Below are 25,343 nucleotides of genomic sequence, written 5' to 3'. Positions count from 1 at the left end.
ATTCGGTGCTAGCCTTATTCATCAGGGTCTCTAAGTAGTACTTATTCTGGGATATTTCTCTGGTAGAGTAAAATGTTCTACCTAAGGGTACTTGGCCCCTGATAAACCTAATTCATAATAATACACCTCTCATTCAGAAAATTTAAGTTTACAGAGTTCTCAGCAGTTTGCAAATCTTTTCACTATTTAGAACAATGATTGTGTTTTCTCAAGACAAACTAAAAAGTGATACATCAAATTATAATAACATAGAATCTCTCGACTGCTTCTTAAACTCCATCCTCGATAGTAGTAATCCTTAGACCCCTCCTACAGTATGGTGAATAAATACAGTTGACATCATTGTTATAATCTTTATTTAAAACTGTTACCAAGGTTACAAATTACCATCACTGTGTGCAACAGGTCCCTCTGAAGCAGTATCATTACAGATTAACTGTAATGTGTAGGATTATAATAAAAGGCATAAGGGATTATGCGCAAGGAAAAAATGCGAGTAATAACACAAATACATCTACTTTATATAGTGCATTGGTTTGCAAAAGCTGCACTCTCAATGCTGAAAAACAAAATGTAGCTTTTTTATCACTTGGGCATTTACGGGGATGCATAGTTAACTGCATCCTGTAGTGGCTTTGCAAACTTCAGAGCGGGAAGGGGAAACATGGTTTCTCTTGATGTGTAAATCTGCTACCGCTGAAAGATGCTCTCACAGTCTCCACTACTGGTGAATTATCTAGCTGATGAGGAAATATGCTCGGATGGTGTGGCGTTGCGCTCCAGTGGCACAAAATAGCGTTCTATAGTGTTCAGCGCAACTAGTCCCGGAGCTATTGGCCTGAGTCTACTCGCAGTGATACTGAGATATCACTGAAGTCAATAAGGCTACACCTGTATAAATCTGGAGTAAATGAACTCAGAATCTCAGGGATCGTGAAACTGACTCCGATTTATTTTGTCTCGCGTGAGAGTGGAGGAAACACCAGCTGGAATGAAAGAGTGTAAAAGAGAAGTCGAAATATTAGATAACTTTGGCTATTCTAAAGGTCATTGACAAGCCTTCCCCACCAACACCCAGATCCCAGTCCGACAGACTGCGTCTCAGTCACTGTATTATGCCCTCAATTTAGTGAAACAAATCCGAAGTATTAAAGTCTTCGTAACTAATTGCACGCTCTCGAGTATAAATAATTATCTCCATATAGATGTAGAACAACAACGTACCAGAAGTATTGGGGGGGACAATCCGATTTATGTCTATAGCTCCCCCCACCCCGGAGCATAAGTCTTCACATACCTCCGCGGCTGCAGCTGGCAAGGCTAGGGGGTACAAGCAAAGAAAGGAACAAAACCGAACAGGTTATGGTCAGGAGAATAGCACGATCGGAGTTTGTTAGCAAATATCTCGCCTTTCTGTTTGGAGCTCACTGTTACTGCTCGTCCCGGGGAGCTGTGCCACTCCGCTCATTCCCATCTGCCCTGTCTGCCATTAGGGCGGCTAAGCAGGCGGGAAAAGCCTAAAGACAGAGAAGATGCTGAAGAGGTCAGAGAGGTGAGGCAAGGGCTGGGGTGGTTTGGCCGTGAACTTTTGGAGGCAGGGTGTATTTTCTCTCCGGAGATCGGGCTCAGCCAGTTTGAGATGAACTTGAGAGCCTAGTTTCCCCCCTTCCTCGGCAAACAATCCCTGACCAAAATTAGCACACACACCCCACCCCCCCAGCCAGCCCTGGGCCTTGCGGGTGGTGGTGACGCAACAAAGCGATTTGTTTTCCTCTTTGGGGCGATTTAGGGAAACTAGAAAAACAAACATTGGTCCGTCTAATGACATAGGTGGAGAAAGCTACTAAGGGAAAGAAAACGGGGCACATCCTTTTAGAGGAAGGAAAAGGGTTCTCTGAAGAGAGAAAACAAAAGCTGTCAATAGTCATTGTAACCCCACCATGAACCAAGGACCTCCTGGACACACTCAGAGAGCTAACCTCCCAGTACTTCCCATTACCTTTTCATGACACTTCACTAATGCTCACACAATAGCCAACTGAGCAGTTTGAGTAAAGATATTTTAACCTGAACTAAACAGTGTCTCCAGACAATAGGTTGCAAAGCAACATCTGGTACTACACATTAACAATGATGTGCAAAGGCATACGCTTAACGTCTGGAAGTTTGTGTCAACAATAAGCAGTTTAGGAGTCCGCTGCTGTTCAGCCTGAAATCTTAATAAATGACTATTAGCTGGTGGTTCTTAGGTGAGCATCTCAGATCCGTCCTCTCAGGGAATCCTGGACAGCTGAATCTTGCCAGGCAGAAATAGGGGAGCCATATGGATTCGTATTGGATTCGAATATATAGATACACACACGCACTAATCCAATATGTGTGTCTGTCTCCAGGAACTAATAATCTAGTGGGAAGTGCAGGAGTCAAATGCCCCAGAACTCCTATCCAGGCAGAAGAAAGATAGAGATGAGTCAGTGGAAAGCATTTTTCTCCTTCCTGTGTATTTTCGTGGGGCCACGAACATCATCAATCTCTGATGATGAACAAAAGTGGACATAAGTAAATGACCAACTTCATTAAAGCGCTTGTTTAAATGAGGAGGACTCTAAACTAATGAAACAACGGGAGGTGACTATTGCGAACAGCTGTTCCTCATACATATTTCATTATACGATCAGATAATACGTCCTACCACCTTCTCAATTATTCACAGATAAACATTTTCAAGACGTTTTGACATCTGTCTTAGTGCCTGCTATTAATTTAGTAATCACTGTAGTTAAAGGTATATGGGACTGCGCCTCGCAAAATCTCCTCTTTGATTTACGAACACGAGATATATAATATTCGCCCCCACAAAATCCCCTCAAAGGGTGAAATTCTTTCATTGTGGCCCTGGCACTCGTTTTAAGGGCTTCTCCCGATTGTTACCAACACTGAGCGAAGCAACTATTTTCAGAGTGTCACTGCTGTGGTACTCTGCTGTATATAGAGAAGTGGTGAGGGAGGGTTATTACTGCATCATTGCATCCTTTAGGCAAAATTGCGCTGCTTGATCCCAAACTGCTCTTGGGGATCTGAATGCTCAGAGCCATTTAATCCAAGACAATGTTTTTAGAGATAGCTCTGCACCTAGCACGGGGCACTTTCAGACCTTGCGTCAAGCTTCCGAGGAAGGGTGGCTGGCAGATGAAATAACGTATAACTGTTGGGAAGGCTGATGCCCCTTTTCTGTCTGGCGAGGAAGGTTGAAAAAGTTGCAGTCGTCAATATGTTCCCAGTTGTTTACAGAATTGCTTCTACTTTTCTTCTCTTAAAAAAGCTGAAGATCATAACACTATGTGCGCACTAACAAACAATGCGCCATATAAGTGTTTGGATAACTGTCCTGGAAGTATTACACTTACCGACTTTAATTTTTACAATAATTATACTGCGTTTCCCCCCTCTTTCCAGTCCGCCCCCCCCCAACAAAATAGAACCCATTCAAGCACACTTAGCAAAACAGCCTGGCAGAAGTGAATACAAGTACAGTTAATAAGGAGGATTCGTGTAGTTTGATATGGCTTGAATTTACTCTGGGAACGAAATGCACAAGTCCCCGATCAGAAAGGTAAGTGATCTGGTCCTCTAGACTCTTTGGGAAAGTATGTCAGAAAAAAACGGCTGTATGGAGTCTGAATTTACTAAAACTTCTTCTTTTGTGCCTATTTCCTGGCAATAATCCCTTTTCTTCAAATAAGAACTTTCCCTAAACTACCAGATGTTGCTCGTACCTATTAAAGATTGAGTCAAACGAATGCAGGGATAAAAAAAAAACTTCCCAACTCTCTTTCAGACACTGTTTATTCAATTAAAGTCTTCACTCCCCTCCATACTTTTTATCTGATAAAGTTCACATACAGAAAGAAACTGGAACCTGCATCACAACATTTCCACATAAATACGATGTAAATATAGAAAGACATGCATTTTTTCTCCCACAAAAGAACTTAATTAAAGCTAGCTTGAGAGCTGCAATCTTGCCAGTAAAATAGGGATTTGCTTTGTAAAAGGCTTAGAAATCATGTTTTAAATAGCAAAACTGTACATTAGAAGAAGAATGCTGTTCTCGTGCTAAACCTCATATTCACATTCCATAGCGGGTTTTGCGAATGTGACATTCAGACACGCATTTGCCCCCACAAACCTCTGCATAAACAAACCACACACAAATATTGCTTCACAGCTTCAAATCCTGGTTATTATCAAATGAAATGTAGTCGACATCTTTATAGAATAAGTAAAAATGATAACAATACAGCCTTGTAAAAATGCACCACCTTCGCTAACAGCAGCCAGAGGTTGTTCCTGAGCTTGGTTTGTGTGTTTGTTTTTGGATTTTGTTACACACCACGGAAGTTACAGGAGTTCATCTCATTTTAATTACCAAATGAAAATAGAGGCCATACTGAAAAAGAAAGAAAGAAAGAAAGAAAGAAAGAAAGAAAGAAAGAAAGAAAGAAAGAAAGAAAGAAAGAAAGAAAAAGAAAGATTGCAGGCATTTAGAAGTAAAGGGGTATTTTGGTAAAATGGAATACAGTATGCTCAATCCCAACTGTTTTTAATCCTCAAGATATTACCTACAGCTGAAGACCTTCCCCTTCCTTGAATCGTCTGAACTAATAAATGGGTTAACGGTGAATTCTGAATCTCTACTTCTTTATATGTTTTGAATCAACGCATGTTAAAGTAATAAGGGGAGACCGGGTGTCTCTGTGGGTTAACATTAAATTAGACCAAGTTTGTCATCTTTTCAAGCGAGACTGTCCTACGCTTTTAAAAGTCCACTCCAAGTCTGCCTGGAAACTTTCAATTACCCCCACCTGTTTAACCACGTGTCACCGGCCTGTACCTGACTACTGGGCTAAGCTAAAGCCCCTGTGTAGTTCAGTATTGTACCTGCAGCTCTATTGCTGCACAGCTTCAAGACTTCCTTCTCCCTATTGATTGCGCTATGTCCAAACAGGGCAAAAGACGAGAATTGTATTCGACAGATGCTGCTCACTCGTGAATAACAGGTTCAGTGCATGCGGTATCTCTCGCCATTATCCTGTAAGTTAATATTGAGTAGCAATAGCTGTCTAAATATCAAAATCTATTTATAGGGGATGCAGAGCCATGACCTCTCCATCTGACCTTCAGTAACTGCAGTCTGGAGAAAGGACAAAAATATGGGACAGCATGCAATGAGTGTGTGTATATGAGAGAGAGAGAGAGAGAAATGAGCGTGGGTATTTTGTTATGAATTATTTTTGATTCCTAGAATTGCATCCAGTTTTCAGATATGGAGTGTGTCGATTCTAAATGGTATTTGCACTACGTTATGATAATTTACCAGCTAACGTAGATCAGTAGAACGTATTTTAAAAAAAAACTCTTGGTTAAGTATTAGGTTGAATGCTATAGTCGTTTTAAAACTAGGAGGGTGAAGAATGAAGCACAAACCAACTCCACATACATTTCGGAAATAATTGTACACGTTTTCGAAACTTCATCAGCATGGGGGGAAAGTTCCCTTTTCCTTAAAATAAGGACCCAGCCTCTTCGTGTCTGTCTCAACAAGGCAAAGATTTTAGCAAAATCGGGGTAGGGCGTGTGGGGGGGGGGGAGGAGGGGGAGTTTGATCGGTTTATTTAGCACAATCGTTGTTTTATGAATGACTTTGGACTATTGCCTGAGGACCGGTTAGAATTTCTGAAAAGTGATTAATAAAAAAAAGAGAGAAGCTAATCCCGCAGAGTCAGACATTGTCTCACACGAGGACATGCTATCTCTGTGCTTCCAGTTTCAGGGTGTGCTTTAAGGCATTTAAAAAAAAAAAGAGCGGTAGGGCTGTTTTGCAATGTGGGGTCCGAGGGCAGAGATGACTATTATAAAGCCCATCCTCTCGGGGGGAGAGAGAACTCAGAAAGCACTGCTGTTCCCGTGCAGCCGTCGAGAGTTCGTCCAGTCTGAATTAACAACTGTGTAAAACTAGATCAACTGTCCAACTGTGAAACTGCCTTCCCTTCCCTCCTCCCCCCCCCCCCCCCGCTTACTGGCCCCTCCCCAACTCAGCAGCTCCCTGCATTAATATGGCGCCTGCAAACGAGAGAAGCACTTTCTTGATGTTTAGCAGTTGAAATGTACTCCCTGAAGGTCACATCAGGCAATTTGTCCGTTTCCTGCCTCAGATCTTCAGGGCTATGCATTTGCGTGTCAGGGGGGCTAGGAGGTAGCTTGGTGCGCCCTACGCACGCTGGGATGTCAGGGTGTAACCCAACCCAAAAGGAAATTTCATAACCAAGCAACCATCCTATTGATAAAAATAAACTGGACAGAAACACTGGGGCAGATCTCACAAGCCAGATGTGCCACTGTTTTTAATTGTTGCATTCATTTATTTATATGATATAAACCAAGAATTATACGTTACTTCTTGTGGCTAGAAATTAAAAAGACTAAAACCTCCTTTGTGACCCTATTAAGACACATGAGCGCCATCCTCAGCTGCTCATGGCTGCACTAGGGAAAAGAGCTACTACTCTTCGGGGAGAGTAGTTTAGGAGGAAAACTCCATCTCACTGGATTGAATGAGCAGCAAAACACCCTCCCAGTTAGCTAGCTAAATGCTTCTACCCAAGGCAGAGTTGCTAACTACATTAGTCAAATGTTCTCTGCTTCACATTTTGGGGTTTGGTAATTAGCACTCTTCTCTTGCAGCAAAGGAGAATAACGTGCATATGATTAATTTTTTTTATCTCATTGAAGGAAGTGTCTGGAAAAAAAGAAAATATTAGGTAGATATAATCTCCCTCTAAATCTTTGGTCTTGGTAATAGATTAGACTATATGATATGGATTCCAAATAAAAAAACAAGGTCTTAGAAGAGGAATCTCCTCTTCCTAATGAATATTTACCCTATGGTCATTACACCTTTAATTGCCCTCGCTTAACTTACCTTGCAGCAGGTAAGAAAGCTATTGCTCCCCTCTTTCTGTGCCTAGAACCCGGGATTTCAAACACAATGTCCTCGATTTTAAAGTGCCATGTGCCAGATAATGGTGGGGGGACAGGCAGGGTTGCCATATTATTGACTACATACAATATATAAGATGGAAACGTTTAAGACTTTTAACTTTTTGTTGCACTGACACGCTGTATTTTTATCAGATACTATTATGTAGACAGAACCATTGTACTGTAGCTGCCTCACAGTTGCTGGATCGTTTCTATCAGATGAAAGATTTTGAATAGTTTTCTTTCAACAATGCATCCTTTTGGTCTTGATACAAAGAATGTAGGCATGGTATACACTTAAACAGCTCTGTCACACAGAACGATTAAATAGAGTATATATCGAAGTCTGTCTACATCATTATACGTACAGGGAACAGAATGAAGTTTCCCTTCACCAGTGAAGAAGCCCATTAAAATCTGATGTCCTAGTAGCATCTTCCGGATATTTCTTATCTGTGATATTCGCTAAGCTGTTAAAAATCTTTACAGCTTGGCTTTAAAATCAGCTGTTTCTTAAGGAAGTAGTGAGTCTGATAGCAGAATCTTCTGAGAAAATCTGCTTCTCTAGGTCTATTAAATGGCTAAATTATACTATATCTATCTATCATATACATAATATATGGATCTGTATGTGTGTATATAACAAGTGTACATATAGATGCACAGATATATAGATTTTTATACATACCCGCAAATATATCTATATAGCTACATACATATAGCATAATTTATATTATAATACATACAAACCACACATATAGACACACACACGTGTACATCCATCCTTGTACACACATAGTGTGTGTGTGTGTGTGTGTTTGTGTGTAATATTAGAACATCTATTCCTTCGATGAAATACATATTTCTTTTTAAAGACTTACCCTGCCACTCCCAGGTCCCCAGGTTTCTTGCTTGAATATAGTTTTTGTCAGTGGCGGCTTCATGTCGGTTTAGAAAAGTTGAAGGCAGAAGGTGATTTTGCACTGAAAGGCTCTGAGCCTTGGAGTTTTTTATTCACTGCTTAATCAAGCGACTTGACCAAACTGCACGTGCTGAGTCCAACTTTTTTCTTCCCCTTTTCCCAGCTTTGTGCTATCCACTGATTAAGTCCTCATATTAAGCTCGAGTTCCTTTCTAAGCAACTGCTAAGAAGTCAAGAGCATCCTTGCTTGCTTTCTCTCTATGGCCTTTCATGCCCTCAATTTGTTATTCTACTGACACTTTCTTAAAGTTAGTGCAGAGCATTGAAAAATTAGTGACAAAAGCCCTGGAAAATCTCTCGCTCCTCACTGCTAAATCCTCTAATGGGTCAATGCATGTCGAATTTTTATTTGATTTCCAATAATCTCTAGGAGTTAAAAATTAAACTTACCTCAGATCAGCGTTGAACCTATGCTGTATTTTCCTGCATCACTTTGTACGCCATTGACTCTCTGATTTCATACCACATGTACCCACTAATTTATAAATGAGTGTATATATCTGTATTTATCTGTATCTATGTCTTTATAGCTCCAGTAACTCTATCATTTTGTGTCAAAATAACATCATGTCACTCCATGCCAAAAGTATATTTATCCAATCAAATAGCAACTGCAAGCGGCATCTTCTTTATCAAACCTTCATTTTTGTTGTACACGAATGTTACATATCTTTTCATTTCTTTTACTATTTTAAAATATGTATTAGAGTAATTGTTACTTGGAGGTCTTTTATGTATCTAACACTCCTATGGTTCATATGTTTTCTGTTCTTTTACTCTTGTGCTGGGAGATTACATACACCGATTTCTTGTGACATCTAGAAAGCATAAATTTAATATTTTTAAAAATGTCTGATTCTTAAAGTTTGTCACAATGATCAAAGATTTTAGTGAACGTTCCTAAAACCTTCCACTTTTTAATTGAAGAATTCTATTTATCTTAATTTGCCGCCTCGGATTTTGTCAAATATTTGTTTAGTTCTGTGGTTTAAAAAAGTTTCAGTGTGATCCACGTATAAGCATTTCCACTAACTTGGGGTCAAGTGAACGATAATTTACATGATAAAGAATAATGCCCATTTTGGTCAGTTTGAAACAACTTCACCTATGCCATCATTAAGGAGAATTTGACACTTTCAGTAAAAAAGATAAATAGTTGGTTATGTATAGTGCAATTTCCCTATTCGAGTTACTGTACAAAGGCCAACTTCTTAGGCTCTTGAATTTCTGCATCATTTATAGCCTTAAGTAGGGCAAATTTGTACCTGCTGTTATTTAAAGTTTCACATATTAGCTTGAGAAGGTCTTACCAGGCCAATAGATCGTTTATTTATTTCGCGTTTAAAGGCAGTCTTAATTAAAGCAAATGAAATCTAAAAAATTAAGCCATAATTTGGACCTCACCAACCCAGTCCAGACTCGGAATGGATTATTTCCGGGTTGTATATAAAAGGAATTAGGTTTATCTCCTGCATATCCTGCGGCTTCTCTCCTTTTGGGGGGGCGGGAGGAGGGGGAGAATATTTTATTTAACCATGTAGATGCCTATGACCCATTGGCTGGCAAGGTGGAGCAGTGTTCAGGACAGAAAAGTTAAAAAGGAAAGGGACAAGCCAACGTGCTCTCTTGGGGCTCAGACCTATCTGTCTTCTGGTTTCTGACACGTTGTTTCTACTGCATTCTTTTAAAAAATCAGGTTAACGCAGTTGATGTCCCTATTTCTTCTCTCTCTTTAGTCGTTTTCAGTTGAGGTCATATCAGACACACACACATGCAAATTATATTATGGATGAGACCATCAGAGGGTGATCTTGTTCCAAATATACCTTACCTTACCTTCCCGAGTATTCTTGAAAAAGTTCGAACTCTTGTCTTCTGGGGTGCAGAGTTAAGAAACAACTTTTTTAGCTCGTCCTTCGTCTACAGCCTGGGTCCGCAGGCTCTTCCTGGCACAGGGCCACAAACTGGTGAGCTAATGCTCGCTAGCTCTGCTCACCAGAGTTTGCAGAGGTTGTAAAAGTTAAGGCAAGAGAGAAGAAGGACCTTTCCTTGTAGATCTATGCTGAGCTCCGTGATGATCTTGAAATGTGCTAGAAGTACATAAGTAGGGGGACAAAAGGGAAAAGGCTCCAAATAGATCTGTTTCTCGGGAATCTCTCTCTCTCTCTGTGTTTTTTAGCAGAATGCAAGCTCGTTTTTTAGTTACAATTAAAGCCCAATTTATTTACTTTTTGTTTGTTCACAGCTGAATGGTAAAGTTGGGAACACTTCATGTTTACAACAGGCACAGTCTTGCAATTGTTAGGTATAGTTCAAGCAGTGTCTTGCACTGTTGTAGCTTTGCTCAGTCACTGAGAGCTATGGAAAGCATATGGGAATCAATAGACAGTGTGGCGGGCAGATAATGGATTAGAATCAGTGAATGTTATAATCTGTATTATGGGTTTTCTATTGTTTAGATCGAGCAAAAATTCTAGTGGGTAAGGGTTTAAAAAAATCCTGGTGCTACAAATATCACAAAACACCCGATTCTCTCTCTCTCCCCCCACCCCCCCATTTTATTTTAAAGATAGGATTTTCAGGAAGAAGCTAATGACTTTCATTTAATTGGCCAGGCACTGATGTAGTGGATTGTTCTCCCAGCCCTGTGCCTTTGTTGCTTTTGGGGTAAATAAAGCTAATCAAACCTTTTGTTATGGCCAAATTCTCCCTTGGGGTCTTCCAAACATTTGTTTGAATAATTTACCTCAAGAATTGAACATACTAATTGATTTTAAAGTGCTAGCCCAGAGGGAGGAAGGGCGCAAGGGCTACAAATCACAGGCAAAGAGCAAATGTATACCTGGCAGCAGCGAAGCGTCCATAATTTGATACACCTCACCCTGCAGTGTGTGTGCACTTCAGAAGTCAAAGGAAGAGTGTGTCCGAATCATTTCAATAAATGTTTTCTTAAGGAATGTTTGATTGCACTAGCTTACAGGGACCACATCCATGGTGCCCTGGGGACTTTGCTCTGATATTACATAGGCGAGTATATATTTTTCCATTCCAATAAATGCACGTTGTCACCTAGATCTCAGATGCTCTGCTGTCTGGCATGTGTAAACTCTTCTTTAAGAAAGAGAAGGGGGGGCGGAATCCAGGGGGCTGCAGGTTCTGTGTGCTTTAGTCCCATTCAAAGAAGAATTTTGATGCGATTCATTAGAAGTAACGAGTTGACATAAGGTAAATCTACATTGAGGGGGCCTTTCTTTCAGTGTATGGGGAAGCTTCATTAACCATCGCTAACAAGGCGTGCAAATGCTCTGATTGGGCAGCTTTCTTATAACGCCAGGGCCTTTGCAGGATGCCCACCTAATGAGGGTCACTAAAAGAGATTGATAAAATATTCAGATTTTCCGTCACACCAGGAACTTTTTATTAAAGGGGAAAGTTGAGGCAACTGTGTCGTTGTTTACCTTTTGAAGGCACAATCGCATAAGAAGAAACCCAGCTCTCTTCGAAAACCTTATCTCCCGGAGAGGATTGGGTTTTCATGGTGTTTTTTGTTTGTTTGTTTGTTTGTTTGTTTGTTTGTATTTGGGAAATCCTTAACAGTTTCCTATCTCCTTCTCCTCCCACCCCCCACCTATTTATGTTTTCTTGGGGTTAGTGTACTGAAAAATAAGAAAGAAAGGAAATAAAAAAAACTTGACTAAAATGTTCTGGTTTTGACAGAATTATTAAAATCAGCGTGATGGCTTAATGACATGTCAATCATTTCAGTGTTGCTGGTTGTTGTTAATATGTCAGCATCTGTACACATGACTGTTAAACATGCTACTTTCATCAGTGTAACATTTTATAGGCTGGAGGGCTTTTTTCTCCCTCTGTAATTTATTTCTACTACTTTTCATTGCTAGGTTACATTTTCTAATTAGAGCTAAGTATTTCACTTAATATTTAATTTAGATGTACAGCACATATATCATACCTAGATCAATCAATCAAGTGTCCCTTGTTGATAATGCTGCATCATTAAGAGTTGTATTTAATTCAGAAGCAAGATGATGTATGTATGCTTATGCTGCTAAACAGACACTTTCAAAATTAGGAATGTGGGTTTATCGTTAGGAAGCATACTGCATTGACGTTCACTTTTGAGCTAAACGCCTAATCGAAAAAGTTTGCTGCTTAAAGAACTCTGGACTTTGGAATTGCAACAAATTTAATTCCTTAATTCCCTTCCCAACTAAATATTTCATATTTTTCACCAATGGACGTGTTTACCCAAAGGAAGGGGAGAGGTTAATCTCGTAGCTTTGGTATTGTTTGGGGCAAGTAATAAAATACCCGGCCTGCCTCTCACACCCACCAAAACCGTTAAAAATGATTTGCCCACATTTTTACACAGCATATACTGCACTCATTACATCAACAGGATTGAATTACAGGAGCCGAACGGGCCAGCTCTGACACAGACATCAAATACGCAGTCATTTATCTTGGGAAACCGTGGCTTTAAAAAGGGAGGATAATTTCAAATAAAACAGCTGTACAATATTGTCGTCACTTGCCACTTACGAATGACAAAAAAATCAATTAAATCCTAATAAAAAATAGATGGATGTGATCAGTTCTCCTTTACCTGCCTGATTCTCTCTCTCCCCCTCTTAATTTCACCCGCCTCGGACCCGTGGTACTGTATTTTAGAGCTTTCCCTCTACCTAGAAGGTGACCAGGCACATGAGATATGGCACCGAACCCCTGTTTGAACCAAAACACTCCGCAGCGCCGAATTAGTCATTCTCGAGTCAGGCTTAGGGGGCACTTACTGGGCAGCAGACAACCAGAACCTAGTGGGAGCTACAAATCAAAGCAAGCAGTAAAATAAAGAGCCCACCTCGCCTTTCTCTCTCACAAAAGTACCCCCGAAACAGGGCAGGCTGGAAACATCAGCGCGCTGAACAGAGAGACACATAACTTGACATGAATTTCTTGGCGCAGCAGAAAGGAAAGCAAATTTCTATCCAGCTCTTCCCTGCAAAGCCACATGTCATTATATGAGTTAAAACAATGAATCATGTGGGATAAAATAAGATTAAGTTTAAATGGAGTTTAGCTACCAAGATTCCCCCAGCGCTGTAAAGATGTCTATCAGTAAGGAGAAAACTCTTATCATTTCCTCGGACGCCTAAGCCACCAAGTGAGTAGGGAATTGGGGCTGGGGGGGTCAGAACAAAACCAAGAGTCTTCCCTGCGGGTCTTGAGTGTGTGAATAAGAAACTTACAGGATCCGGAAAGGATTTTCCGAGTCGAGAGGGGTTTGCTTTCCCAGTCCTCTTGTTTGCTTTCCCTGCTGCTGGCGATCATGGCTTGGTATCTCTCCCCTCGACAGTAACTCTCTAGTTCAGCTCGTCCGGATTCAGCGGCACTATGCAGAGAGCTCGCAAGATTCGGGGGCTCTGAATTAGCCAATTCCATTGACAGTTTTCAGCCAGCAGCTGCAGTCATTAAAAGCCATTTACACCCTGGCCTCCTCACACAAAGATAGAGCGCCAACAATTATCTGCTTGTACATTTAAGGACATGAGAATGTGTCCCTAACAGGCTTAGGGGAGAACTGAATCACCGGCTACGCTAGGAAAACACTGAGTCCCGTTCCCAAGATTTGTCTAATGTATATCGTGCCATAGTAACTCGCTTTGGTGAGTGAGCTGCTTCAGTATCCTCAAACATTTTAGGATGTTGCATCCAACTGTGCAATAGCTCACGGGCTGAAATATCGCTTATGCTGTAAGACATGCAGAGCTCTGTTAAGACCTTCGTATTAGCTAATAGGCACATCAGGTTTTTTTTTAATCTAATCATGGTTTGAGATTCAGCCCAGAACGCATCTTTTTCAGACAGAATTCTCAGTAGAAAAGCAGTTTGTTGGTCTCGGATTATACCTGAAACAAGCTGAGGCAGATTCTGGTGTGAGTTTTTGTAGCTTTGCAAAGTTCACCCGGAATCCTAATACCAGGAGCATCGTCTAAGCATGTGAACAGAATATGATTGTGTGGAAGACTAGAAAACAAGAAGGGCCTTTTTGATATGACCCTTGAAATGAATTTGGGGGGTAGTTTAATTTTCAGCTTTAATAAAATTGAATCAAACATTAAGAAACCCCTCGCAGGAATCGCCCCCCCCTTTTTAATATAATCCTTTACATAAAAGGAAAGGATTACAAAGAAAAGATTTTTTCTGTATTAAAATCTTTGGCTAAACATATTGTTGTACAATTAATACTTTCAAGTAGATTGGTGGAGGGGCTGAGTCGTCTCTTTGCTTCCTTAGCTGTGTAACTGGAAATATGAGCCAGAAAGGGAGGGGACAGACGAAAAAAGTTTCCCCCAAGTATGTTAACAGAAGTGTTTAAGCAGCTCACTAAAAATTAAGAGGGCGAATTATTTTCATGATGAATAACAGAGCACACCGATGACAGTTTAGTGAAAATGTGATGAATGTGTAATACAGCGAGGTTCTTCCAGTCCAGCAGCTCTTCCAACTGGACCTATTCATCTGCCACTTGGAATTATTTCATGAGGAGTGCGCTGTGAAAGGGATCACCACCAGTTCGGAGTCCAGCTAAAGAACTTCTACCACCCATAGCAGCATTATTATTATCCTTCGGATAGGCCAAGTCACGCTATGTTTTCACATTTTAATTGTAATATCTCTTCCCCCTCTCTTCCCTCCATTGATGTCTGAAAGTAGTTTGGGCTCCATTCCTCACCCCTAGATCTGCATCGGAATGCAGAAAAGATCTTTAAAAAAGTTTTGAATTCCTCAATGATTTTTCTTCTAGAAAGGCGGCTTAGGATAATTATTTCAGCTTTATTGAGGGCAGATTAGTTGAAGTCTGGATGCTGCGTTTCAATACTCGTTGTACATGCCTTTACAATGTCGGTATTGTTTGCTACTGTGTGTGAACCTATTCAAAATATACACTTTTTAACACCAAGCAAAGTCCTGTCTAAATATACACAGTAAGTCTGGAAAGACGTCCATGACCCGTACAAATCTCTGTAAATCACACTTCCATAGCTACAGAAACTAAACAAAAGAGTTACCAGCTCAAGATGCTGATTAAATCTTCTTAAAAGCAACATACCTAATAATAAATATAGTTGCATGGGAGCAAGATCCAGGAGTCTAGCTAGCAGTTGGAATAATATGGAGTTAAAACTGCAAGAATACTTTCTTTGCCCACACTTAAAAAAAAAACACCTTTAATTTAATCGTCAAATGGGTTTCTTTCTTTTCCCCAAAGTTTGGGGCAGAAATTGTATGTAAAGGAGGAAATATATGTTAAAACGGTGGTTGGCACGTACGCGAGTGGCTAGCTGAGAAGAAAGAAAAATGAGAGGATAAAAAAGAGGGATGTGCGAAAAGAAGGAATGAAAGAAAAAACAGAGGGAAAAGAAAAAAGGGAAAGGGAGAAAAAAGCAGAGGAAGAGAAGGAACTAAGGAAAAGAGAGGTATTTGGCTGAAAGAGAAAGGCAGAAGAGGGTTTAACATGCCAGTTATTCGGAGTGCTTTTCTCTAACTTCAAACCCGCAGACAGGGCCCGTTCAGAGCACTGATGCTCCTGGCAGCGCTGCATCCCTGCAGGGGACTCTGCAGGTCCCGTTAAACTTGGATTTTAGCAGGTACCCTGTAAAGTGAAGGGCGGGGGAGAAATTCTTGAGGGAACCAGAGCTAAACCCAGAACGTACTGTGTGTGCTGCTTCTGGGAGGGTCACCGGCATGAGGATGGGTCTAATGATCTCATCTTTCTTTTCTTCCTCGGCACTATTAGTGTTCAGATAGGCAGAATGAAGTGAAACTACGTGCAAATCATGTGTAAATTGTCTCAGTTAGGAGCCCTTTATCCGAACGTGTATCCCAGCCTGGCCCATTTACTTTCCCCCCATATCTCCTTTAGCTTTAACGAGGCTCGTTAAGATCACAATAATATTCCACCCTCTAATTGCTCATCCCATTCAACAAATATGTGCACACTGCTTTTCGCATTATTTGATCCCTTATTTAGGAGGGGTGTGGAGGGGGAGAGACGGAGAGAAGGGGAAGTGCTGAGATTAAGAGTTGAAAAGATACAAAAAAAAAAAATCCTTTTCCACTAACCACCCTGCTTCCCTTCCCCCCGTGCATTTGCGCGAAGTGGTAAAAACCTTTCTTACGTACTCACTAATGATTGGCAGGGCTGACAGTGATTGGCAGGGGGTGCCATGGCAACGCCACAACGACACTCAGAAGACCAATAGAAAAGCGAAACAAAATGTTTCAATGCTGCACTCACTGTGGATTTAGGGGAGATATTATGAGGCTGTTGTCATTAGGGCGATTGCTGTTGAATCATTGAATCTTGACTCGGTGGCGGTGCTAGGTTGGTGTGTGTGTGTGTGTGTGTGTGCGTGCGTGCGTGCGTGTGTGTGTGTGGCTGTGTGTCTCTATGTGGCTGTGTGTGTGTGTGCGTGTGTGGATGCGTGCGGGGTGTGTGTGTCCTTTTCTCCCTTCTGCCTGCCTTTCTTTCTTTTCTCCTTGATTTATTTCCCCCTCTCTCAGGTCATCCCATGGTTTTCAGGTCCCCTTTAGAGCTTTATCCCACCCATTTCTTCTTGCCAAACTTCACCACCGACCCGCATCACCGCTCCTTACTTCTCGCCAGTAGCAGCAGCAGCAGCAGCAGCAGCACGGGCTGCAGCCCCGGTGCTGGCGGCGGTGGAGGAGGCAGCTCCAGGGGACCGCAAGAAGAGTTGTCAATGTTTCAGCTGCCCACACTCAACTTCTCCCCGGAACAAGTGGCCAGTGTCTGCGAGACGCTGGAGGAGACTGGAGACATCGAGCGGCTGGGGAGGTTCCTCTGGTCGCTGCCCGTGGCGCCAGGGGCATGCGAGGCCATCAACAAGCACGAGTCAATCCTCAGAGCCCGGGCGGTGGTGGCCTTCCACACCGGCAACTTCCGAGACCTCTATCACATCCTGGAGAACCACAAATTCACCAAGGAGTCCCATGGCAAGTTGCAGGCCATGTGGCTCGAAGCGCATTACCAGGAGGCCGAGAAGCTGAGGGGTCGCCCGCTAGGGCCGGTTGATAAATACAGGGTGAGAAAGAAGTTCCCGCTGCCCAGGACCATCTGGGATGGAGAGCAGAAGACGCACTGCTTCAAGGAGAGGACTCGCAGCCTCCTCAGGGAGTGGTACCTGCAAGACCCCTACCCCAACCCCAGCAAGAAAAGGGAACTGGCGCAGGCCACCGGCCTCACCCCCACGCAAGTAGGCAACTGGTTCAAAAACCGAAGGCAAAGAGACAGAGCAGCCGCTGCTAAAAACAGGTCAGTGCACACGGCACCTCCACCCTGGGAGGAGAGCGAGAGGCAGGGCTGGGCTGATTTCTAGGACTGTTAGTGCTCTCGGAGTTCTTTATTTGGGCCCCAGCGGTGGGGGAGTTTGTTTGTTTATATTTAATAATAATTAATAAAGAACCAAGCCGAGTCCTGCATACCAATCTGTTTGCTCCAGCTGCAAAGATGCAGCCGGCAAAGGAGTTGTTGTGAAGCACAGCACCAGGAAGCCTTCGCTGCTTGCCAGAACAAAGTTTATTCGCACACACACACGCATACCGGGGGTGTCCAAGAGTCTATTCTTTTAAAAAAGACTTTCCTTCTTTCTAAACCTGTGTGTGCGTTAGTCGGTTTACACACGGCCTGCCCAAAGTGCGGTGAATGTTCTCTCCTTTCCTTGTGGATTGGTAAAAGTGAAGGAAAGCTACACAATACTATGCTTGATGTATTATTTTTAAATGTCACTCGTGTTGGCACATTTTAGTGGAATCTGCCCCCCCCCACACACACACACTAAACAGTTTAAACAAACATCATAATTCAAAGTGTGCTTCTGCAAAGAAAGCAGCTGTTCTCCTATTGTTCTTATTAATTATAAAAAACAAACAAACTAATTTGCCTCAGAAGGAAAAATAGGGGAAAGCGCTGAGGCACTGAAATGCATTTTCTTTCGCATTTATATTTATAGATGTACACAGAATGATTAGCTATTTGTGTGCGTATAATATAGTGTGTGTGTTGTGTATGTGTTTGTGTTTAAAGTGTTCACTGAAAGCAAACCTTAAAAATTCAACTATTTCCTGTTTGGTCTCAACGTAGTTTTTATACATTATTTTAAAATTTAAAATAGACCTTTCAACAAGCTTTACAGACTAATTTTTTAAAAAATACGTTTCATTATCGCTGGAAGTGTGTAAATAGAACTTGCTGTTCTTTTTTATATTGTCTCCCCCAAATTCCTTTTAATTGTACTGTTGGTACTGGTGATTCGGAGTCCAGAAAAAAATACAAACTGCAACTGCTTCACTATTTGATTTCCATCAAATGGAAGGCAGAGCAGCTTAGTACAGTAAATAAACAGAAGTTGCATACGGATGCTTTTGTTGACTGAACGCTGTTGACAGCAGAAAGAATACACCAGGAATTGTAATGGGAGAAAATAACCAAACACGCCAAAATTAAACAATTTTAAAATGACTGGAAATTTTAAACCGATATAAATTTCTCTGCTATTTGCAGACATTGAAATGAAAAAAATACTCTGGTGGGAATCAGTTGACTGAGGAGTGCGTTTTGATAAACAACTGGGAGTGTTTGTTATGCGTTGTGAATGGCTGGTCAGTTCAGGACTTTTAGCTTCTTTCCCTTATACTTGAATTAAATTTTCTCTATATTTAGAACCGAATAACTAAGCGCAGGAGAATGTTCAGAATACGATGATGCAATTGAAGATTTTTATTTTGTTTTATTTATTTTGTCTCTTTAAAATCAAATGTCTTCCCGTGTGTTGACATTGCGAGGGACAGCAGTTTGGAGTCTTTTGTTTAGTTTCTGTTTTTCAAAACGGAATCAGACTTTAAATTAAAACGTTCTCCCTTTTAGAGGGATAGAAAAAATGCATTCTAGATGTTTCGTTAAATACTTGGGAGATGTTTCCCCCACCCCTTCTCCAGAGCACCACTGTATTTCTTTACATATTTTAAAAAATGTTATATAGAAATATATATATTATCAGACAAGATAGGTCAGTTTCAGCTGCTATTCTTCTCTACTACAGAACACTCTTTGTAGCTTTCCATAGCCACTGTGCGTTTGATAAACGCACACATATTGTCTTAGTTTAGATTAGGCCCACAATACCCTGGTGTCTATGGTGGAAAAATGGACTAGTGTGGGGGGGGGGGGGTGAGGGGGAGAGACGACAAAGAGAGAGATTTTAAACAAAATCTCAGGCGCAATAAATGAGTTCGCCCCACCATGCTTTTTAAAAGTTGTGATCTGTCTATTTATATCTGAGCTTCACCCGATCATATCTGAAGTGGGCTTTCTCCGATCTGTTTTGAAACACTTGCAAGAGGCTGTCTGCAGCTGCGGTGACAGGAAGCCGAGGCAATGCAGTTCACGGCCGACAGCTTTACCAAAACAAGACGGAGAGAGAGAGAGAGAGAGAGGTTCACTCATTGAACCTTGATGGCCTGTATACACACGCATGCATATGGATGTGTGTACACGGTGCACGGGCAGATAGCGCTCTATAGATTGCAGGTCGCTATTAAAAAGCCAGGCAGGCTGAGCTGAGAAGGTGATCGCGCGTGGGGCTCTGAGCCCTAGAGGAGGATGTGGCTGGAGCCAGTTGCAGAGGGAGGCTGTTTGTGTGGTGAGTGTTTGTTTGTGGAGGTGTGTTTGCAAGGGCTGGGGAAAGAGGGGAGCTGGGAGCTGCTGCCTGAGGCTCGCTCTTCCTCTCTCAGAAGGACTGTGTCGTTGTTTTGTCTCCCCATGCGATGCAGGCTCCAGCACCAGGCGATAGGACAGAGCGGCATGCGGTCGCTGGCAGAGCCCGGCTGCCCTACACATAACTCGGCCGAGTCTCCGTCCACGGCGGCCAGTCCTACCACCAGCGTCTCCAGTTTGACAGAAAGAGCCGAGACGGGGACCTCCATCCTCTCGGTAACCTCCAGCGACTCGGAATGTGATGTATGATACCGGCAAACAATCCAAACCAACCAGCCAAGCACCCTCTCCCCGACCCAGACCAAACAGACCAACGGCCCCAGAATCAGGACACACAGACACACACTCAGCAAGAGAAACGCAAAGCAAATACGTAAACAATAGAAAACAAACAAACAAACAAAAAGAGAATCCACCGCCACCATCAACAGCCACCGCCGCCACCAAGAGATGGAGCTAAAACTTCAACAGACAGTCACTGATACTGATGCTGCAGCGGGGGGAATAATAATAATTATATTAAAAAAGTGACAATTGCATTCTTTTTAGGACAAGCACGATTTCTCTTTTGCGCTTTTCCATGGACGCATTTCACCCACTTGCATGATAATGATGATGCTGATGATTAAATTTGTATCTGGGAAAAATATTCTCTATAGTAAAGAAACAAAAACAAAAAACAAACAAAAACAAAACAAAAACTCCGATCGAATTTGTATAAAAACAATAAAAATAAAAAAAATAAAAAGGAACTCCTTGAAGAGGGAAATAACAAATGTTTATCGCCTTTTTGTTGGTTCTCTTTCTCTCTCTCTCTCTCTCTCTCTCTCTCTCTCTCTCTCTCCCTCCCTCCCCCTCTCTCTTTCTCTCTGTTTTTAAGTCCAAGTGATGGTCCAGCCAAGATGCAATCTTCTGTTTTTTTGTTCAGCAGACAATCATTTTATTCGTAAGCACCTTTTTTTCTACACTTCTGTCACTGCCTGTGTGGGTACTGGTTATAAATGTGGAAAAAGAATAGTTATGACTGTAACAGATTTTTATTTTTATTTCAAAATTTTATATGAATTATGTATATCTTAATGATGCGGTCATTTTCCCAGTTTGTAATATATGTGTAGAAATGCCTGTATATGATATTTGCTCTTTTCTTTCTTTCTTTCCTCTCTCTCGCTCTCTCTCTCTCTGTCTCCACCTCTCTTTCTCTCTCTCCTTTTTATTTTCCTTGACTTGGTGTTCCTTGCACAAACTTAGCTGTCACGATCTGACGTGCTAGGTTTTAAAAAGGGACCTCAGCGATAGAAAACAGCTTAGAGTGCAACTGTAGTTATCTTATGCAAAAGCTATTTTGAGTATTTCATAGCAGCTTTGGGGTCTCTTCTTAAACTCCACGTAGGACGCTTATACTATTGTTTCCTTAACTGCGTGTTTATCTATATGTACAAACTTTCTAAATCAAATACAGTATTCCATTTTCTTATCTATTCAGCGATGTTGGTGTTTTTGTCTATTGCAAATTATATATCTATATCTAGATATTACCCCACACACCCTAACTGAGAAATAATTGTTTAATCTTTGCTTGGTTAGGTGAGCCACTATGAATTATTCAAGTTTATATGTACTGAAGCGCTCAGGCTGGTTAGCAATGCACGCCAGTGGAATCTGGAATTTACTTGTGTGTATATAGCAGCGAGGCGGGTTTAGCTTTTTTGTTTGGTTGGTTTTGGTTTTAATTTCTCTGTGTTTTGAAGTAAAGTGCTGTGTTTGTCGCACATTTAAAATTAATTTAAAAATAATATAAAATAACTTTGCATTAAAAGTCTGCCTTAGTGAAATGAACAGTGTCTGTAAAGGGGACGGAAAAGAAAACATCACTTTTGTATAGGCAAACTTTGCCCCCTTGAGTTGATACAGCCACTGCTCTGACTGTGTTTCCAAGACACAGTGATGTCCTTTCAATCCTGCTTTCACACCACTGGCTCAAACATTTTTTTCATTTTTTAAAAAAACTCTGAGCCTAAATGATCACTTTGCCCATCTATTGGGATTAGCAGGTTTCTCCATTTAAGATGTTTTAGTATTTGTTTGTAGCTTTAAATGAAAACAAAAACTATAAACTACTCTCCCTAATCAGGTTTCAGCTCCTCCCCTTGAATCCTAAGTATATTGTAATGTGCTGAAAGAAGCCTTTATTTGCATGACTAACAGTATTCCAGCATCACCTTTTGCATTAAAGTTTTGCTTAGCCCCAGGCAGATTATTCAACCGTGAATTAACAAGAGGTGAATTCTAAACTTGTTTTTACTTGAAAATACAATTTTGAAACTTATTAGGATTAGTGAGAAACGTGCCTGGAATTTCTTGACCATTTCAGAACTAATTTTGACTTCCGATTTGACTTTGTTTTGGCTGCATTTTTTCCTCTATTTGAAGGTCCGGGCAAGTTGAATGGGAAGCTCCTGAAATTTTAGGGAAAACTATAGGCATTTCCAAAAGAAACCTCTACGGGGAGAAAGGAAAGCCCATGCCCTATAGTTTGGAAATTATTGATTATTTTGAAAATAAGCTGAAATGCAAATATATTTATAGATCTTTTATATCCTTCAGAAAATCCTATGTGTATTTACTCAGCTTCCTTTCAGCACAAACAGTTGTTGGGAACATGTTTATTACCATCGATATTTTTAGGGAAGATTGCCCAAAAGCTTTAAATGAAGGAATAGTTAAGAAACAGTAACTGATATAGACCTGTGTGATCACTTGAAATGCTACCGAGAGAGAAAGCGAGAAAAAGAGTCTGTAGAATGTTTATCTTTATCGTTTATGGTCATCGTCATTAAGCTGTACCTTGTTACCTGGAAGGCTTCCAATCAGAACGCCTGTATTTTGCTGCTTTGTTATCATACACGTCACGGAGTAAAGTGGGCTAGAATCTATTTAGACGCGTTTAGGAATTGCCCCCTAATCGTGGAAATCAGTGAATTTGCTCACCTGCATTTAAAATCCCATCTGTACCCTTTCTCTATCCAACTCCCTGAGAGAGAAATCCCCTGCTAAGGAAAAATAATAAAAATAATTCTCAAATGGATTCAGCATTTACACTTACACGTGCATTCCCGTTTTTATTCAAATGAAAAGTTCATTTGAATTTTACATAATTTGAAATGTGCATCATTTTATAGATACACCATATTTAATATTCAGGCATGCACAAAACAATAACAGCGTTCTGTTAACGTGACGAATAACTTGAATCTAATATGCTGCAAATTAGTTTTGCTAAATTAATTACATATTTAGCAGCATAGAAGGATTTTTTTAAATAACGTGACGTATGCAAAACTAGCGTTGACTTGAAGATAAGTGAAAAAGAGAATCGTATTATATCGCATGGGGAAATTAAATTATATTATTAGTCCTTTCCCGTGCAGATTCAAAGAGCAGGAAAAATACTAACATGGGGCAACATACTCCAAAAGTAACTGCATCTTCGCAGGCAGCTGGCGTTTGAATTGAGTTATTTATAACTGTTTTCTTCGTCAACCCCAATATGTGTTAGCAAGGAGCAAAGGCCCTTGTAGAGAAAATCACAGCATCTAGGAGTTACTCAAGATCATTGCCAGGGCAGCTATCGACATTATTTATAAATTTTAAAAAGTGCAATATTTCTATTTCTCTTTTTGATGAGCCTCATTATGCCTCTGCTATTTGTAACAGAATTAAATACCTGGAAAGATTCAGAGATGTGAAAGTTTCTTCTTCATCATTTTAGAACAACTCACAGTAATATCATGCCCGAATTTGGCTAATTTCTCTAGGTCTTATTCTTTATTTTCATGCTCAACATAATAACAATATTTTATGTCATTTGTTTTCCTGGGATACCACCAGAGACTCTTTTAAATAGGAATATTTTCACCGCCGTTTATAAAACAGTCATAACATTTTATAACTTTTCTTCCCTACATCATCAACTTTCTTCCCTAAAACTTCTGGGAGTGATTTTAAATTTATTTCCTTTGGTTTTATTTTTTAATTTCAGAAAGTTAATGTCCATCTTTTAATGTAAGAAACAGTGGCGCTTGGTAATTTGGAATGAGTCCATGAAACCCAGCTAGTTTTCATAATGGGGCTGCAGGCCCAAATATACAGATTTGTAAAGTATTTGTCTCCTGTATTTCTCTCAGGCAGTGTGTGTGTGTGTGTGTGTGAGAGAGAGAGAGAGAGAGAGAGAGAGTATGTAACGTATACATACGTACACGCACATAAAACCATATATTTGTGTTTATTTGTATTATATCTGAAAATGCTACAGCTAATGATACTCTGTTTAAAACCTGGCCCCCATAATAGATAAACGATGTTGCTTTAGGATTTGCATTAAAAACCTGAATGGTTGATTGAGGTGTAAATCTATGAAAATCTGCATTTAAGCCTTCTCACCCACTAAATCCATCTGCCCTGGTAAGATAGGGCCTATCGGAAACTCCAAACTGGGGGGTGGGGGGTCTTACCTCTTCACTTCCTCTGGCCGATCATTATCGACAAGCCCTCTCCAATATTAGTTTATTATCCGTGACAAGCTTGACTGTTGATTAAGATGAAATTACTCGGAAGCTGAAGTGCATTTGATCTATATTTAAGCGAAAGCTATAGGATAGGAGACAGATGGCAGAGAACTCACATATCCAGAGCCCACCGGTGCCTCATAGGAACTTTAAATTTATGGCACAGGGGATATGCTCTTCCATAGGAGAGACACGCGGAACTCCTGTTATCCAGAACTTATTGTGATGAGTCAAAAAGGGAATGGAAAGTGAGTTTTGTAAATATAGATTTATATATTGAAATCCTCTGTCTCACGGCTTGCAAAGATTATACACACACAGGCAGTCTTGCATTGCACGATTTTTTAAAAAAAGCATTAAATTAGACACAATGTTACAGTTTAGTTGTGACAACAATTTTTAGATGTTGTGACAGACACATCCACGCGTTATTTATGTGCTTCTATGTCCATACATAGAGATCTCGACTTGAGGTGAGCTCCACCTTTCCGAGAGTACTATGAAATAAAGTGTGCAAGTTCCTCGGAGTGCGCCCATAATCTCTCTGTGTGTGTGTCTGCAGCGTCTTTGTCTGAAAAGCCAATAAAGTTACCTGGAAACCCTCCCTGCTTTAGCTACCTAAATGTCTGCCCGGGGCCTGTAACGTTGTTTCGTGTCCTTTGTGTACATGCGACACCATCGTTGACCGTAGTCCTTTCCCGGCTACGATAGGTTTTCGATAATCTATAGATCCCTCTCCCTGATCAGTTACAGCTGGCTTTTAGAAGAAGCTGAATCTGCTTGCCCGTTGCCCTTAATCTTTAGCATACCCAGATGAGGTTATAGCCCCGGCCCAAAGTGAAAGGAATTGTGGACGTTGGTGCCCTGGTATTGCTCTGATTTCTCCGGTTAGCTGAGCACAACTTTCTATTCGTGTTTATTCATGCAGTTTCTT

At 40.9% G+C, this 25,343-nt stretch overlaps 1 protein-coding gene and 1 long non-coding RNA gene across 3 annotated transcripts; one reads left to right on the top strand and one right to left on the bottom strand.

The window, feature by feature from the left end:
• Positions 1 to 513: 513 nt before the first annotated feature.
• Positions 514 to 16,778, bottom strand: LOC128834428 (uncharacterized). The gene is made up of 3 exons (XR_008444423.1): positions 16,706 to 16,778; positions 1,225 to 1,320; positions 514 to 986 (listed from the first exon to the last, which is right to left on the bottom strand). It is a non-coding gene; the product is annotated as an uncharacterized LOC128834428 (long non-coding RNA).
• SIX3 (SIX homeobox 3) lies at positions 5,018 to 21,648 on the top strand. Of its 2 annotated transcripts, XM_054023142.1 has the most exons (3): positions 5,018 to 5,094; positions 16,716 to 17,381; positions 19,898 to 21,648. In XM_054023142.1, the coding sequence occupies exons 2-3, from the start codon at positions 16,810 to 16,812 to the stop codon at positions 20,088 to 20,090; spliced, it is 765 nt and encodes a 254-aa protein (XP_053879117.1). In that variant the 5' UTR covers positions 5,018 to 5,094; positions 16,716 to 16,809; the 3' UTR covers positions 20,091 to 21,648. The 2 variants fall into 2 exon arrangements, with proteins under 2 accessions (XP_053879117.1, XP_053879116.1); XM_054023141.1 differs by lacking the exon at positions 5,018 to 5,094 and having other exon boundaries at positions 16,358 to 17,381.
• The last annotated feature ends 3,695 nt before the right edge of the window (positions 21,649 to 25,343 follow it).

The sequence above is a fragment of the Malaclemys terrapin genome, chromosome 3, assembly GCF_027887155.1.
Source record: "Malaclemys terrapin pileata isolate rMalTer1 chromosome 3, rMalTer1.hap1, whole genome shotgun sequence".
Classification (NCBI taxonomy): domain Eukaryota; kingdom Metazoa; phylum Chordata; order Testudines; family Emydidae; genus Malaclemys; species Malaclemys terrapin.
Note: the sequence above shows the minus strand (reverse complement) of the source record. Positions and strands in the feature narration are given on the sequence as shown.